Source organism: Uloborus diversus, chromosome 5 (genome assembly GCF_026930045.1).
Source record: "Uloborus diversus isolate 005 chromosome 5, Udiv.v.3.1, whole genome shotgun sequence".
Classification (NCBI taxonomy): Eukaryota; Metazoa; Arthropoda; class Arachnida; order Araneae; family Uloboridae; genus Uloborus; species Uloborus diversus.
This window is the reverse complement of record NC_072735.1, coordinates 175,867,021-175,886,199: the sequence shown is the minus strand read 5'-3', so window position 1 is coordinate 175,886,199 and position 19,179 is coordinate 175,867,021. Positions and strand designations below refer to the sequence as shown.

Here is a 19,179-nt window from a genome sequence, read left to right as displayed (position 1 = left end):
TTTTCCCCCCTACGGCAAACCAAAAAAATTAAAAAAAAAATTTAAGGTCATTTTCGTTCCACCCTACTGTCCAATTATATTAGACACTAGTGGAACCCGTACGGCTTTACCCGTAGTAGAAAATGAAAAGGTCATTTGGTTCGACTGTATATTTACAAATAATGGATGATGAATTTATCGCCAATTTACTATATTCATTTGCTTGCCCACGTTACGGTTCCACGTTATGATAATTTTATAATTTGTTCGTCTATGTTGTGATAATGTATTCGGTAAATTTTTCTTAAACTTGGAATAGAAAAAGAACAAAATCGAATTTTCGAGAAATCGCTTCGAGGCGCGCACCCCCATGCTACAAACTAATTGTGTACCAAATTTCATGAAAATCAGATGAACGTCTATGCGCGTTAGAGATCCTGACAGAGAGAGATCCAGACAGACTTTCAGCTTTATTACTAGTAAAGATTTGTTACCCCCCCCCCTCAAACTGTTTCAAATCACTTCTTAACCCTCCAGATAATCCGGAGAACGACAAAATCAAAACGCAAATTAACTTAATTTGCGTTTGCTTGAATTTAATGAAACAGGACGTATTTAATAACATTTATTGCATAGATTTCTTCTTTCTTTTTAACTATACCTTCAAATCAATACGTGGTTGCTGTGCATCTTTCTCCAGTTGGCTTTTGTGTATCTTGAAAACAAGAGCTAATAAAACAAATCCACTCTCGTTTTTCTCGACGCAAAATTAGCAGGAGTTGACTATTTAAAAACAGGATGCAGAAAAAAAAACTCTTTTTTTGCTGCGAGGTGTTGTCATTACACGCGAATTTCATTGAAATGAAGTTTGTACCTGTCGTTAAGAAGCCAATTTCATTTTGGATTCGAATTTTCAACAGCCATTTGTTATACCGAATGGAGATGAGCGGGTGTTTTGGAAGGTTACATAACACTTAGTAAACGACTCGATACACCGACTATAACAACAGGCCATACGGATCATCTTCGTATGCTCCATATGGCTTTTAAGTCATAGGTACTACTGGTTTAAAATATTGTTGTGTATAGTTTTTAATATTCAATTCTCGATAACTCGAAGTCCCATTGGCGGGCTAAAACGTTCGAGTTATTGGTAGTTCGAGCTATGGGAAGTTTCCACAACAGCTCAAGAGTTTGGGACCCGATGAAATTTTCGAGATAAAGGAATATTCGAGTTATAAGCTTCGAGTTTCGGTTTCCAGTGAAACTGCGTAAGTTGACCACTTGCGGTGCACTAGTTTAGTGATCAACATAAATAGGTAGTCAACTTACAGAGGTTGATTTATATGATATAAAACTAATTATGTACCTAAAACGGCGGTTTTCTTAAAGTGGTCAACTTTAAAGGTTTTACTGTATCGAGCTTCGACTGTATGTTATTGCAAATAAAACTAATTTACCTACAACAGAATGTCCTAACTTTATTTCCTTAAGCTTCAACGAGCGAATCCTGCTCACAAGAATTTCGGGACGAATCCTTCTTGGTACAAAGTCCCTCTTTTCCGGAGGACTACCCGCCCGGAGCCACCTGCGAGTACCTGATCAGGCGGGCGAGCCCCGGCCACTGCAGCATCGAGTTAAGAGTCCTCAGCTTCGACGTCGAAGAAGACGCAGGGAAAGGGCTCGCCCGATGCAGCGGGGATCGACTCGAGCTGCCGAGGAATTACAGACTCTGCGGACAGTTGCCCAAAGATCACATTGGTAAGCTTCATAACTGATAGATATGATTCCCTTCTGTGTTCGTATGGTTCCAAATGTAACTGAACCTGCGATTTTTATTGAGATGATATTTCAGCATGACTCACAATATTTACTACTGACAGCGGAATAATTTCAAATTTTCTGCTTTGAAATGATTTATTTTTGTAATTACCTGGTGGTAGGTCCGTCATTTCCAATTTTATCCTGGCTTGGGGGGGGGGGGGAACAAAGGGCTGTATATTCAATGCATTAGGATAACAAGAGCTCTGACGGGTGTGAAAATTTTCTGTATGAATAGAAATCACGATGAAGATAATGAAGATGAACGGAGCTTCCAAATGGATCTGGTAGATGGAGCTGGGAGGACACAAGGACAGAATGGACACTAACAGGACAAAATGCCAGTTGGAAGATGACTGCGCTAACGGAAGCATGTCCCATCAATGAAACAAGAAATCTGATAAGGTTTTTGGTTGGGAGGTTTTGAACCGCCCTCCTTATAGCCTTAACCTCGCACCCGTTTATTTCCACCTTTTTGGACTTTGAAAGAAGCACTTGGAAGGTCAGCAGTTCTGAATCGGTACTGCAGCTCAGCAAGCGTTCTTTTGATGTGGTTTCATTCTTGACAGTAATTTCTTCCATCCAAGAGTTTCTTTAAAGCTCCTAAGAGATGGAAGTCACTTGGTGTGAGGTCGAGATTTTAAGGAGGTATGGCCCAATACCTGTCAAAGAAAAAACCTTATCCCACTTCTTGTTTCACTGGCGGGCACGTTTCAGTTAACGCAGCCCTCTTCTAACCGACAATTTGTTCTGTTAGTGGACTCCCAGCTCCAGCCACCGGCACCGTTTGAAAACTATGATTGTCTTTGTTATCTTCAGCGTAATTTCTATTCCAACCATACAGAAAATCTTCACACATGTCAGAGCTCTTGTTACCTCACTTTTTGATACCCCGAAGGAATTTCAGAACTTCATAAGCACGTTACATGTGATATTTAAGAAAACTCTTAAGTGTTTGCATAACTATATTTTGAATAATTTACAAAGATGAAACCGGACGAAATGCGATTGTTCTTATTATATTAGAGAGATTGTAATGTGTTTGTAAAAGTTTTATTTATTTATTGATGAGGTGATATAACGAGCAATTGCAATTTTGATGAATTTTTACGCTGCGTATTGTTTTAATAAAATAATGTGTTTTTATAATAGTAAAAGCTCTTTCCATGAGAGTTTTGAGCAGTTTTGGAAAATAAGTTCTAACAAGATGAGTTCCTCATAAATTTTTGAATTAATTATTACCTCTTTCGACTCTCAACTCCCAGAGGGTCTCGCGGAGATGAGTTTTCAGACAGGAAGACGCTCACAGGTTTTAATAGTATATATTTTTAACATTCTTCTGTATCGATAAATCAAATAACGTGTGTTGAAAACGATCTTCCCCGCTTCTTATTCACATGTTTCATAATTCAATTTTTGGAGAGAATTGAAGGGACCATGTTCACAATACACACAAACTAATTTATTTTCTACACACTGAAACAGTTTACATGATGGGCAGATTGTCTGCCCGTCTTTTTCCCGAATAGCGGTAAAAATTAATGCTATAAATGTTATCCCGCTATTCGGCCAGGAGTTTTTCCAGTCATGCCTTCACGACACGGCTGTCTAAAGCCATATGAACTCAGGCATTCTCATGCATCTGCGCTGTAGGCAAACTCGGAAAGCCCCATTGCGCAATTATGGAGATCCCAGTTATTAATCATGGGATCCCTTTCAACTGTTACGCAATGTAACCGCGTGGAGCATATAATTTCTTGCAATGAGAAGTGATTTATTTATTATTTTTAGAAAAAATTCCATTCCTTCCTGATGAGGAGAACATTCTCCTGACATTCCATTCGGACGCTGCCTCCCAGAGACAAGGATTCTCCATACAAGTGCGACAAATTCCAGACTGTCCGAAAAATGAAACTGGTAAGGACGATTGTTTCATTTCATTTCACTTTATAAAGTTGGTTGTACTGATTTGAGTGTGAGCCTTTGTTTTAGAGTAGCAAACAATACATTAGGTAGGAATCGATGAAAATTTTCATGCATCGTTTTCGTCAGACTATTAAATGATATTATGTGAGATATTTGAATTGGCAAGACTGATGGTCACAGAAAGGGTATGTATAAGTTTTAATTAAAAGTGATGCCAACCATGTTCACCATTTCAAATATTTTACATTTCACAAAAATGTAATCTAATATTTTCAATAAGTTACCGCCCTAAAGTCAAGGCTAAGGCAGAAATACATAAAATGCACCACCAGCTCAGTCATTCCATCCGAGGACTGCAGTTTCGTGCTTATTAGCACTTTTTTGTTTAATCTAATAGCTGAGATATATTTTCAATAAGCGTTGGCGGGTGGCGTAATGGTTAGACCTTGGCCTCGTACGCCTTTGGTCATGGGTTCTGAATACACGGTCTATATAAGTAGTCAGTAGGTGCAGAAATTCGTTAGCGTGCATATCGCATGATTATGTGTGGTCGTGGAGGTCTGATCGATAAGACATCAGCCTCGTAACCGAAAGGTCACGGATTCAATGCCAGCCTGTAGAAGATCATCCGTGTTCGTTTTGGGTGACTGGGGCATGTTAAATATGGGTCACGAAGTATTCATGTATGAGTCGATACCTCTGGGGTTGCTGGACCAGAAATTGCTCGACTTCTAGTCTGGATGTAAAGAAAAAGAAAGCAGATCCGTCTTAAGGGCCTTTTCCAAACGGTTGAACCACAAATCTGTGCCTCAGAGCCAGAGTGACATGAGTCGAAAAATTTCGATTTTCTGTTTATTAGTGCATTGTGTGTGGAAACCCATTCCGCATCGATTCATGTGAACTTAATTCTTAAAAAAAAAATCCCTTTCAATTTTTTACCAGGGTTAAGAGAGCGCATCCCATCCTTTGCATGCGCCAGAAAAAAGTTTTTCCTCTCTCCTGTAAAATTACCACAACGTGACTTACCTCTGGCTCTGAGGTACAGAAATAGTGGTAGTTATGGGGCGACCCTGGAGTGTGACATATGATTTGCAGTCATATTCAACATGTCTCTTTGTTGCCATTGAAAGCACAGTGGCCACCGCTAGTATGAATCACGTTTGTTCTAAACAGTTTTGATTCCATAAAGCGGCTGATTCAATAAAGCGGCTGTTTCAATAAAGCTGGATTTTATGCTGTTTTTGACATTTGATTCATTAAAGCGGTTAATTCAACCAACCACTGATTCAATTAACCGGCGTCCACTGTATCACAATAAATGAAATTTTAATCGAGTCTGGCACATGATGGCTCTCACTTTCTTTCTCCAGTCCCGTCAACCACCCCCGTCGCAGAAGATTGCGGAGGAGTCTTCAAGCAGTCCGAATTCGATCTCCAGAGCCCCGGCTATCCCGAGGAGTACCCCCAAGGAGCTACCTGCGTCTACACGGTGGTGAAATTCTCTTCGGAGGTGTGCGCCCTGGAACTTCGTTTCGCGCACTTTGAAGTCGGAGAAGGGCCGGACTGCAAAAGGGACCACCTGGATATTGGCCACAAGACTCTCTGTGGAACGCTTCCGTCTGGTTTCACACGTGAGTTGCAAAATATAATATCATCAATTCTTTTGTAAGACACAACCGATTCAAACGGAGGGAAATGGGGTTATTAGCTTAAAAAAACTATGCTTTGAAATTAAGAAAAAAAATATCTGGTGTGGCCTCCACTCTACTCCTTTTTACATCTATTAAAATTTTTTTTTTTTTTTTGAATAACTAATAAAGCAAGGAATTACTTTAAATATTTTCTCTTCTAGTTTGTCGCGAAGCGATAGCAAAAAAAAAAAAAAAAAAAGCGTTTTACAGAAATTATTTTTTTCAATATCAACAAATTTAACGTGTTTCAATTTCCTAACTATCGCCAATAGCGACAAATTGAAACCAAATTCAAAACATATCTTTTTTCGTCAAATTTGTCCCCAGCTTGACGTTATATCGTCGAGTTGGCGACAGAACTTGGCGACCGAAAGCTTGGTGATGTATCGCTAAATGTTCGCCAAATTACAACATCACCTGAGTTTGCATTGAAATTAACACTGCTTTACCCCAAAAAGGTGTAAAAGGCCCCTTTTGGAACATCCGAATGCAATCAAAAGGGGAGCTGCACAACTAGACCCCACTTAGAGCCTATGTGAAAATTTCAACATTTTACGGAATACCGTTTTTGAGTTATGAGAGATACATACGCACATACGTTCATGCAGACGTCACGAGAAAGCTCCGGGTAATTCTTTCGGAAATGGTCAAAATGGATACTTCGAGCGCTCATATGTTCTTAAGTACATATGCACTTGCGGTTGGGCAGAAAAATCAATTTAACGTTCACTCGGGAGTGAGCAAAATGGAAATTTAGGGTAGCATTTGAGTAAAAAAAAACTTTGCGAATGGAAATACTTCCTTAACTATGTAAAAGAGGTTAAATGTAAGAGAGGAGATTTTTTTAATTTCCGTAATGTTTTGATATATAACAGCGGGGCCTCCGTGGTTCTGTGGTAGAAGATTCGTCTTCCATGTCGGAGGTCGAGGGTTCGATTTCCGCCGGTGCCCTATGTCTTATCTTCTCCTCTTGCAAAACTTTCTTGCGTTTGTCGGTATGCAAAGCGCTTTGTGCGCAATCCTTATTTATGTTAAGCTGTTTAAGCTCCCGTATAAATGATTAAAAAAGAAATAATATATGAGAGTGCGTCATATGAAGTGAACATTCTGACAGTTTCAGCTTTCCGAAAAAATTTGTCCTAAGTTTTACATTGTGCAGCGCTTGCTTTGACAAAACCACTACAAGGCACATTTCAATGCACTGTAGTTATTTACAGCAACACCACTTTCCTGAAAGTTATATTTATTATTACTGATTTTACTATTTCTGGCGATTGTACTATGACTCCATTGATATTGTGGTTGCGTAGTGTTGCTGTCCATCAGAGTTGGGCAAATCTTAATTGCATTGACAATTAAAGATTAACAATTGATCAATTGTAATTGTGGAAAATTACAATTGGCAATTAATTAATTGTTAATTGTAGTTTACTACAGTTAACAATTGGCGATTGTTCTGTGAATTTTAATCAAAACTAACTCATAAAAAAATTACTGGTTTTGTACAATATATTCTACAGACGAAAGGTCTACCTGGGACGTGGACGCTAAACGGGTACCATATTACTATCGAATTATTTAAATACACATGTTAGCAACAAATAAAATATCAATAAAATATCAGTAACTTTCAGTAAATTACCGCCCAATAGCCAGAGCTAAAGCAGAAATATATGAAATACTCGAGTTGAACCGAACCATTGCTTCGGTCACTCGTCTCGTCTGCACTAATTCTATATTGGCTACCAGTTTGTTTGGTACTTTTGACTTCCTTAAGAGGTTTTCCATCTCCAGCTCAGTCACTTTCCTATGCCGGCTGATGCATGCTAATAAGCACGAAACTGCAGTCCTCGGCTGGAAATGACTGAACTGGTGGTGTATTTCACGTACCAGTAACTTTATTACGATCAATAAATTATTTACTGCAGCATATGTTTTTTCTCAAAAAATCTTATGGCTCCAGCAAAATATCCTCAAAAAATTTATATTTCAATTAAAAATTTAAAATTTTTTTCCGTACTAGTTAAAGTCCGAAGAACATCTGAGGGAAATTACAGAAATGCATCTTAACTACACGATTAAAAAAATAAAAAAATAAACAGAGCGGTCTCTGTTTATTTTTATTTTTTTAACGTCCCCTATTATGTCCTCCTTTCTGATTTCCCCTGTTACAGGTTAAGCTATAAAACAATGATTTGCACAATTTTAAAACCCTTAATTAAAACACAAACATTTACGTGTGGAAAAAACATGCCAAGACGAGAATAGTTCACGCGGCGAGCGAGCAGTCAACACTGAACGAAAATAAATTCGAATAATACTTTGAACTTTGTACGCTGCGCTGTACCTATTGATACTTTAAGTTAATTGTTAGTTTTAATTGTTTCATAAAAGAATTAAGAAAATTAATTGCAATTATTTTAATTGTGAATAGCGATTAACGTACATTAATCTAATTAAATTAATTGCAAAGTACAATTAATAGTTTAATTGCAATTGATTTAATTTCAATTAATTTAATTGCGATTAATTTAATTGCAATTACTTTTTTAATCAATTATCAAGGCAATTGAAAAAATAATTGATTAATGCCCAACACTGCTGTCCATAGCTACGCAGCCCCAAAGTATGGTTTTAACTCGTTTTTGCGCGATCTTAACATACGTTATTTCAGTCAAAAATCAACACCCCGAGATTGAACTTTATTTCAAGGTTTTATTTTCAGATTCTGTTGAGTAACAGAAATTGAAAATTTTTACTGTGACGATAATGTGTGATACAAAAAGGTTTTAGGCTTGCTTTTAAGTTCATTGCTTTTAAGACGATATTGGCAATTTTTAAAGTTTTTGCTTTTTTAATTGCATTTAACTCAAAAAAGCATCACTAAGAAAAAATTATAATAAATAAGTGTACCTGAATATCTCTAAAGTTACGTAGAAATTAAAGTAGTTTGGGGTCTCTTGAAGCTTATGTAATGCGCTTTCTCATATCGCGCCCCGGCAACGAAAGGGACTCAAATAAAAGAAACAAAACTTGGAAAAATGTACTAATAATTGATTTAAAATCTGAATTTATAATGCTCTTTAGTGACACAAAAATCGCACAACATTAGCTTACATAACTGGCGCGTGGCGGAGTGAAAACGATATAATTAATAGTGACACGTCATTACAACTAGATAATTTAGAAGAAAAATATTCGAACGTTAAGCATGCATTATTAATTTAGATAACGAAAACCAACCAGTAAACATAACATCTTAATTGTTATATGCGTATTGCAATATTTTAGATTCGGATACTAAATAACTCAAAACTGCTATTGCGTAAAACCTTGGTTTTCTCCGAAGGTTTTTTTTTTTTTTTTTGTGTTGCGTCATATTTGCTGCCAGAGCTATTTAAAAAGTGTCCAGAAAAAGTGTCTGCAGTAAGATCTGCTTAAACCTAAAGTCAATAATACAAGGTGCGTTCTATAAGTAACGGACGGTTGATAAGTGAACAGCCCTTCAGTTTCAAAAGGCGCCCAGTCTCAGTCGGCTGCGAGCTGCCAGACAGGTCAGGACGTGCATTCCCGTGATCACCGTTTTGAGTTTATGTAACATGGCACATTTAATCGTTAAGGGGGTATGAGACACAAAAATCCTCAAATTTTGCAATTTTTTTTTATAATTTGAAAAATTGCTCCGTTTTTTTCTGCTTAAGAGGACGTTTAAATCTTGTTTCTACCTTAAATAGAACGAAAGTTATAGTTATTTTTGTTGCATGCATCTAACGAATGTGTACATAACTTTGAAACTTTAAACGCGTTTTTCTCCATGATGCAATTTTTCCCGATTTCTTGCATTCAAACTCTTATAAGTCAGGAACCGATAGAGATAAAGTAATGAAACTTGGAGCATATCTTTTTCAAGCAATTTACTTTAATTTTTATTCGGCGAATTTGAAAAAAAAAACGTTTACTGCAAAAATTCTGATTTTTTTTAAAAGTATCTTCGAATTTTTCGAAATTTTTCTTCAAATATTTTTTATTTTTTATTGAATCAATATTTTTAAAATCGCCGAATAAAAATTAAAGCTTAGATATTTGTGCATACTTTTTTGAAAAAAAATTGAAAACTGACCAACAATATTTTGAGTTATAGCAATTTAAAGCAACCCCATTTTTTTTGAAAAAAACTAATTAAATTTAAATAAAAAAATAATTTTTTTCATATTTATGTTATGATTTTGCTTATTAAATAAATCATGAATCAGTTCAAAAAATTTCAAAACTCTAAAGTACATAATAAAAAAAATTTCAAAATGTGTCCCGGACCACCTTAAGATTAGTACTCAGCTTTCCACTTGGAAGTGCTCAAAAGGTCGAAAAGGAGGATAGCGCTGCCGAATTGGTATCAAGGACGCGTGGAATCTTCATCACGACATCGCGCCGAGTTACAGCACCTTCACTGTCAACGACTTCCTGGCCAGCACCCATACCCCATTGGTTCCCCAGCCTCCCTACAATCCTGACCTGGCTCCCGCTGACTTTATTTTGTTTCCTTGGTTAAAAGGAGCCATGAAAGGAAAACATCGGGATACGATTGAAAGCATCCAGGCGCAAGTTACATCGGCTCTAAAGGACATTCCGCGGAAAAGGCTTTCCAGAATACCTTCCAGATATGGAAACACCGCCTCCAGAAGTGTATCGACACAAGAGGGTGCTATTTTAAAGATTTTTGATTTATTGCACGAATGAATTCAATGAATTACTTTTCACCAATTTAGTCGCATCATTTATGGAACGCCCCATATGATGCATTTTCCCACTCATATACTTCCCTCAAAAAGTTAAGGTACAACATGTTTTTTGAAGCTCACGATAAAAATGGTAGTAACAATTAAATGCATAGTTTGCAAGAATGATAATAACGAACTTTAAAACCATTTATAAAAACGAGCAGATGTGTGCATCACATGACTTCCTTTTACTCCAATTTAATGTTATTTTCCCATTATTGGTAGTTTTTTGTGTGATTCAATATACTTTCTATATATCATCAACAGTGGCCAAATTGAAACCAGATTTTAAAAAAATAATAATAAATAAAAATCGCCAAATTTGTCGCCAAGTTGGCGACAAAACTTGGCGACCAAAAGACTGGCGATATATCGCCAAGTGTTCGCCAAATTAGAACACCACTTTTTACATCGAAATTAACAATGATTTTCCCCAAAAAAAGGGGCAAAAGACCCCCCTTTGGAACATCCGAATGCAACCAAAAAGGGGGGTGCACAACTAAATCCCACTAGGAGTCTAAGTACCAAATTTCTACTTTCTAGGACATTCTGTTCTTGAGTTATGCGACATACATACACACATACAGACGTCACGAGAAAAATCGTTCTAATTAACTCGCGGATCGTCAAAATGGATATTTCGGTTGTCTGTACGTTCCTAGGCCACGTGTGGTCGGGTTGCAAAATAAACTCAACATTTTTTCGGGGGTGAGCAAATTGGGAATTAAGGCCGATTTTTGAGTGAAAATTTTTCCGCGAATACAATACTTCCTTTTTTGTAAAAGGAAGTAAAAAAGGTTGCTACCACTTTTCTTTTATAGAAAATAACTTTTTTACGAGAGAGAAAAAATATGCAAAGATCAAGCTTTCGTTCTTTTGTGTGCAAGTTGCATTGATTTTCAACTGCTGTTGGCAGTTTCGGTGATAATAGTCAATAGATTTTGGAAAATATCTTAGAGACGTCGTTTACCCGATTCGTTAAGATGGAGAGCAGTTAGATGGATGGAAATGGGGTTGTCGCAGTCTGATGCTACTAGACGTCTCAATGTGTCCAGTAGTGTTTTTCAGTGACTTTAGAATCGATACCAATCCGAAGATTATGTGTCCAGAAGACCTGTTCCAGGCCGACCACGAGCTACAGCACCTGCAGAAGACTGTTTTCTAGTTCTTTTGGCCTGAAGGAGAAGAACCACTACTGTGCCGCAACTTGTTGAGGACCACTTTGTAACCTCAGGAAGAAGAATCTCTGCTACTGCGGTGCGAAATCGTCTTCACAATGCAAGTCTCTATGCAAGACGACCAGTTGTTTGTTTCCCCCTCGAAGGACCACAGCGAAGGATCCGCTTATGCTGGACAAGAGAACATGTTTCCTGGGCCCAGCAGCAATGGGCTTCTGTGTTGTTCACAGACGAGCCCAGATTTACATTGGAAAGTGATTCAAGACGTCTACTGATCTGGAGGGAACAGCGCATTAGATACTATCAATCCAACACTTGAAATACCACAGTTAAAGAGGTGTTAGAATCATGGTTTGGGCAGGGATCTTGCTCGGTGGTCACACTGACCCCATGTGTTCGTTGGAGAAACTCTGACTGGTCTGAGATTTTAGGATGAGATCCTTGATCCATACGTACGCCCAGAAGCTGGTGCCATTGGTAATGATTTCATTCTATTGGATTATAATGCACGACCTCACCGAGCTCGGGTTGTTGAGTATCTTGAGGATCACAGTTTGGGACGAATGGAATGCCCAGCTTGATCTTCAGACTTGAATCCAATAGAACATCTTTGGGACTATCTTGGCGGACAGGTTGATGCTTTAAATCCTCCTCCAAGGTCGTTACATGAGCTGGGACAAGGCTTACTCTGTGTCTGGTCTTCGCTTTCTATTCCAACGTGCGACAACACAACAAACAGCATGGAAAATCAATGCCGCCAATGTATTCAAGTTAGAGGGGGACACCCCCCCCCATTAGAATCCATTTTTGTATTGTTTCTATGACATTTAATTACATAATACTGTGATGTTCTGTTTTCTTCGAAAAAAGGACTTTTCCGCAAAAATTGCTGCTTTTGTTAAAAATCGTTTTTGCAATCCACTTATACAAACTTCTATGACACATTCAATAAACTAGTATGTTGTGGCCATCACGAAACTTTCTTCTATATTTTTCTTTTTTTTTTCTGATCCCTCCCCATGCTTGACGAGGAAGCAATATTCCTAACAGAAACAAAATTACACATGCAAAAACTTGACGACCATCCCAAGGTCTGAATTATTGTAAAAACAAAACAAAGAGCGAAAATTGAAAGTTACTTTAAAAGCCTTACTTGAATTAATTACAAATATTTTATTTATTAACAAACATAAGATGGCAACAGTTAAAAATTTTAAATCATTGAGATAATATTTCCTATCATTTCCATACAATTCGGAACTCCAGCGCTCGAATACGCTACCTTGCGGTGATTTACAAAACTGCCGATGGAACTAAAACATTGCCACGTTTTAGTTCCATGTGTGTCTGTTGACGTAAACACAGGCAGTTTGTTCTGAGTATTTATTAACGCAATCGATGTGTCTTAGTTTGCTTTCAGCTACAGAAATTAATTCGTCCCCTAAGAGTATTCTCGAGCTTCTCAAAATAATGTTAGTTTTCCTTATTTCTTTCAAAAAAGTATTAAATGGTGGAAGCGTAAACAAGAAAACTCTGGATCAACAAAATTGGATAACGTTATACCAGGTAAAAATTTTTATTGTATGAATTTGTAAGAATATGAGTTTTTTTTAATCTTAAATTAATTTAACTAATCATATTTTACAGCAGCATTTAGTTGGAATGGACAGTATGCAAAATATTTTCTTGGATTTATTATCGTAGAACAAAATGAAAAATGTTTAACCTAGAAAGAATTTACTTTATTCCTTTTATTCTCAGCTGAAAGGTTTCGCCAAATTTGTTTAGGGTTATAATTTTGGTATTGTGCGAGCAAAGTAGCCTTGGCGAGATTTCGCGTTTTTAGTTAAACCATTTTTAATTTTTATCATGAGTGGAATAAAATGGTAGTAAGATTACAGAATTCGATAAGTGAAAAGAAATAATGGTCAATCAACTGAAAAGAAAACTACCACCATATATCCGTGAGAATTTTGTTGATGATTTGCATAACATGACACAATTAAATCGTAACTCAGAAATTAGAAAAATCGAAACAGAAAATTTTTAAATGAACCGATTCGGGAATTCGAGAGAAATAACTCAGCTACAAATGGAAAAAAAATAAGCGCTAGCCAAGCAAGGCAAAGAAGTATCATCTTCTTTCGATAATAATTTGTAATGTCATATTGAATTTTCTAGCATTAATTGTTGTTCTTGTCAGGCCACAATTATTATTTAGTTTTATCAAGAATTGATAAATATCGAATTCAACATCAGGGAAATAGCTGCTTAGAACTACGAACTACGTAGTTTGCATTAATCTTTGACGTTTAGTAATGCTTCTTGAATTCTCATTTCTTTCTACGTGGGCCAGAATATCCACAAGACTTTGAAAATTAATTTAAAAAGAATAAAGCGAAAAAATCATACGTACGAACAAAAATCACAACACTTGGCATTTTCTTCGTTACCATGTGCGTTTGTTTTAGTTTTCAATTCCGCCATTAGACAGTGACTTCAGTGCCCCCTACAGTTCGTTGGAGTTGCGAATTAAAATCACGAGAAATACGCAGACGACAATCTATTACGATTTATCTTTCTTATTGTTGCATTAATAAAACTATTTTTATTCGCAAAAAAAAAAAAAAAAAAATCAACACCTCTTGGAGCGATTGGAGTCAAAATTGAACCAAAGCCTGTTTACGTATGGATTCACATATATTCCAAATTTCAACCAGAACGTAGCATTACTTCTTGAGATAGGGCACTCACAATGGAAAAAAAGAACGGGCGATTGCGCTACCCCCTTTTTAGCTGTTGACACCAAAATAAAATCAGCTCTTATACCCACTAAGGGCTACTTGTCAAAAAATTTTTGTTTGATTCCGTTCGTTATTTCTTGAGATACAGCAGTCACAATTGACGACAAAAAACGTTCTATAGCTCAACCCCCCTTTGAGTTATTGACACCAAAATTGAATCAGCACCTGCTCCTGTTAATGGCAACATATGGACCAAATTTTGTTTGATTCCGCCAGTTACTTCCTGAGGAATAGCAAGCACGCGTAACTCAAAAAACGTCCCATTGCTCTACCCCCCTTGGAGGAATTCGCGCCAAAAACCAATGGGCACAAGTTCACATAGGGGCACATATGTGTACAAAATTTCGTTCGATTTCATGTGGTAGTTTTTGCTGTAGAGCGGCCACAAAAAACTGGTCACACACAGACGTGACACACATACATACACACACACACACACACACAGACAGACAGACATTTTCCAAAAATAGTCGAAATGAACTCAGCACACCTCAAAACGTTCGAATCCGTCAAAATTCGAAATTCGAAAATTTGCACGAATCCAATACTTTCTTCTATATATTAGATATAGAAGAAAGTAAAAAACATATTTAATGCACATACCTTCCTAATTTTTGGTTTCTACATTCATTCATTTGCAAATTAGACGCAAAAAAAAAAAAAAAAAAAAAAAAAAAAAACGGTTGTATCTTAACTTTTTGAGGCCAGTGTATTAAAACTTTTCGAGTAGGATAACAATATTTCAAACCGTTAAAAATACACATTTGGGTGCATTTATTTCAGAAAAAAGAGTTGCGATCGGCATTGATTTGTTTAATATAGGATGATAAAAATTCTTTCCTAAAATTAGACATTTTGGCGTTTCAGTGGTTTCAGAAACAAATGATTCAATTGTAATGAAAAATGGTTTAGTGAATGATACTGTATAAATGTTTTATGCTTACGTAACTTTAAAAATTTGTACTTCTATATAACATTATTATTGGTAATTAAAACTAACTTTCATTTTTTTCCTTAGGTGATATACCTTTCGATACTCAAGAAATACGCTTTACTTTCAACTCCGATTGGGACAGTTCCAAAAGTGGATTTTCCATAAAAGTGAAACAAAAGACCGAATGTGGAACAACATGGAAGCCTGGTAAGAAATTCAAAGCTAAGTACAATCTTATTCAAGAGATTTTTACTTCAATAAATCCAACCTCGTTTGTTAAATAAAATATTATTTTGATGAAACAGAATAAAAAATATTTTCTTTTCTTCTTAGTGTGAGTACTTTGCAAACCGCGCGAGTTCTGGAGGGTTAAAAGATTCTTTTTTTACAAAAACCAATTAAAAGACGAAACTATTTTTTCTTAATTGAAAAAAACTGAATCTTACTGACTTACTCGCATCTTTTCAGCCACTCCTCCCATCCGAATGTGCGACCACTGCCTCAGGGAAAGAAGGGGCCACATCATTTCCCCGGACTATCCGGCCCCCTACCCGCCGGACCTGTCCTGCTCGTTCCGGCTCGTGCGGGTCCGGACCTTCTGCGGAGTGGAGGTCTACTTCCACGACTTCAACATCGCAGAGACTCCAGAGTGCGAAGGGGATGCACTCATAGTGGCCGGGGAGAGATTGTGCGGCGACAAACTGAAAGGGAAAAGCAGTAAGTATTGAACTAAATCAGTTACATAGTGGGTCATTTTCTCTGAGCTGCGTTATTCTTGTCCTTGCTTTAACTAGTATGTTGTGGCCATCACGAAACTTTCTTCTATATTTTTCCTTTTTCTGATCCCTCCCCATGCTTGACGAGGAAGCAATATTCCTGACAAAAACAAAATTACACATGCAAAAACTTGACGACCATCCCAATGTCTGAATTATTGTAAAAGCAAAGCAAAGAGCGAAAATTGAAAGTTATTTTAAAAGCCTTGCTTTAATTAATTACAAATATTTTATTAACAAACATAAGATGGCAACAGTTAAAAATTTTAAATCATTGAGATAATATTTCCGATTATTTCCGTACAATTAAAATCACGAGAAATACGCAGACGACAATCTATTACGATTTATCTTTTTTACTGTTGCATTAATAAAACTATTTTTATTCGCAAAAAAAAAAAAAAATCAACACCTCTTGGAGCGATTGGAGTCAAAATTGAACCAAAGCCTGTTTACGTATGGATTCACATATATTCCAAATTTCAACCAGAACGTAGCATTACTTCTTGAGATAGGGCACTCACAATGGAAAAAAAGAACGGGCGATTGCGCCACCCCCCTTTTTAGCTGTTGACACCAAAATAAAATCAGCTCTTATACCCACTAAGGGCTACTTGTCAAAAATTTTTTGTTTGATTCCGTTCGTTATTTCTTGAGATACAGCAGTCACAATTGACGACAAAAAACGTTCTATAGCGCAACCCCCGTTTGACTCATTGACACCAAAATTGAATCAGCACCTGCTCCTGTTAGGGGCAACATATGGACCAAATTTTGTTTGATTCCGCCAGTTACTTCCTGATGAAAAGCAAGCACGCGTAACTCAAAAAACGTCCCATTGCTCCACCCCCTTGGAGGAATTCGTGCCAAAAACCAATATGCACAAGTTCACATAGGGGCACATATGTGTACCAAATTTCGTTCGATTTCATGCGGTAGTTTTTGCTGTAGAGCGGCCACAAAAAACTGGTCACACACAGACGTGACACACACACACACATACACACACACAACCATACACACACACATACACACACACAGACAGACATTTTCCAAAAATAGTCGAAATGGACTCAGCACACCTCAAAACGTTCGAATCCTTCGAAATTCGAAAATTTGCACGAATCCAATACTTTCTTCTATATATTAGATATAGAAGAAAGTAAAAATGACAAATTAACTCGTATAGAAATGAAACTGATGCTACAACGCTTAAATAACACGTTTCTATGTTTGAGAAAAACAAGCTGATGTGTGCATCACATGACTTCCTTTTACTCCAATTTAATGATGATTCAATAGTTTATTCTCTAAACATCACCAATAGTGGAAAAATTGAAACCAAATTTAAAAAAAAAAGAAAAGTTAATTTGAATTTTGACATCTTGAATTCAAATTATGTTTTTCGCAATCACGAGTGTGTGTATGTAGGCATGTGTGTTTGTGTGTGGGGGGTGTATGTGTATATGTGTGTAGGCATGTGTGTTTGTGTCTGTGTGCTGGCATAATTGTGTGGGTAGTTGTGTGTGAGATGGTATGTGTATGTGTGTGTAGGCGTATGTGTTTGTGTCTGTGTGCAGGCATGAATGTGTGGATAGTTGTGTCTATGTGTGTGTTTGTGTGTGTAGGTGTATGTGTGTGTAGGTGTATGTGTGTGCAGGTGTATGTGTGTGTAGGTGTATGTGTGTGTAGGTGTATGTGTGTGTAGGTGTATGTGTGTGTAGGTGTATGTGTGTGCAGGTGTATGTGTGTGCAGGTGTATGTGTGTGTAGGTGTATGTGTGTGCAGGTGTATGTGTGTGTAGGTGTATGTGTGTGTAGGTGTATGTGTGTGTAGGTGTATGTGTGTGTAGGTGTATGTGTGTGTATGTGTGTAGGTGTATGTGTGTGTAGGTGTATGTGTGTGCAGGTGTATGTGTGTGCAGGTGTATGTGTGTGTAGGTTTATGTGTGTGTAGGTGTATGTGTGTAGGTGTATGTGTGTGTAGGTGTATGCGTGTGTGTGTGTAGTTGTGTATGTATGCGCGTGTGTGTAAGACATGAATGCAACCTGGAGACGGCTTTCGCTATAGGAGCAGCATCGTGAGGAGCCGGTCGGCGGTGATGGTGCGGAGGGTGGTGGTGGGAAATTAAAATGATAGGACGCCAAAAACAGTCAAATGAAAGCAATAAGCAATCGTGATTGCTCAAAAAACGTCAAATTTGTCGTCAAGTTAACAACAAAAATTGGCGACTAAAAGACTGGCGATAGATCGCCAAGTGTCTGACAAATGATAACACCACTTGAGTTTACATCGAAATTAACAATGATTTCCCCCCAAAAGGGGGCAAAAGACCCCTTTAGAAACACCCGAATGCCATCAAAAGAAGCTGTACACAACTAGACCCCACTAGGGGTCTACGTACCAAATTTCAACTTTCTAGGACATACCGTTCTTGAGTTATGCGACTGTATGTACATATGTATGTATGTGCGACATACATACGCACATACATACATATGTACATACAGACATTACGAGAAAACTCGTTGTAATTAACTCAGTAATCGTCAAAATGAATATTTCGCGTGTCTATATGTTCTTAGACACTTATCCACGTGTGGTCGAGTCGAAAAAAGAACTCAACATTCATTCGGAGTGAGCAAAATGGAAATTAAGGTCGATTTTTGATTGAAAATTGTTTCGCCAATACAATACTTCCTTTTTTGTAAAAGGAAGTAAAAAGATTAATAAACTGTATTATTATTCATGTAAATATTTTTTTACATGATAAAAGTCATTCCCCTGCGTATCCCTACCCCCCCTTATAGTAAAATTAGTTCTAAAAAGTATACATATTTGCAAAGAAAATGTTGTTTAACATATTGACAACTAGTATGCAATGTTGTAAAATAGAAAAATCAAGTCTTTTCAAGGTTTACACTACTTTGAAGAAAAAATAAATAAATAATGCATTTTTATTTTGTTGCCACTCCCCTGTCGAAGAGTGGAATTCATATTTCTCACATCTAGTAATAGTTGTATTAACCCATAATTTAGTCTTTGAACTGTAGCCTCATTATAGAAATAATCTTAATTGGTTCTTTTGGAAAAAATACACAGAGTCAAGTACAGTTAGGTGATCTCAAGTTTAATCTTGTTAAGTATTTTCAATGACTGCCATTACCTTATTTCTGATAATTAGTTTAATTTCGTAACAATCTCTCAATGAGTGATTAAGTACTGTTGGTATGGTGTTTTTCCGCCTTACTTTAAGTGGCATGGCTTTTTGTTGTATGCAGTGGTGTTCCCA

The 19,179-nt window shown here is 37.0% G+C and overlaps 1 protein-coding gene across 1 annotated transcript in view; it reads left to right on the top strand.

Annotated features, from left to right (window-relative positions):
* Positions 1-19,179, top strand: part of LOC129223287 (cubilin-like) — a 149,585-nt gene that overhangs the window by 123,978 nt on the left and 6,428 nt on the right. Inside the window, exons 21-25 of the mRNA XM_054857853.1 lie at positions 1,474-1,740; positions 3,592-3,729; positions 5,124-5,357; positions 15,196-15,318; positions 15,580-15,828. Of these exons, the coding sequence (XP_054713828.1) occupies positions 1,474-1,740; positions 3,592-3,729; positions 5,124-5,357; positions 15,196-15,318; positions 15,580-15,828 (1,011 nt within the window). The remainder of the gene's footprint in view (positions 1-1,473; positions 1,741-3,591; positions 3,730-5,123; positions 5,358-15,195; positions 15,319-15,579; positions 15,829-19,179) is intronic.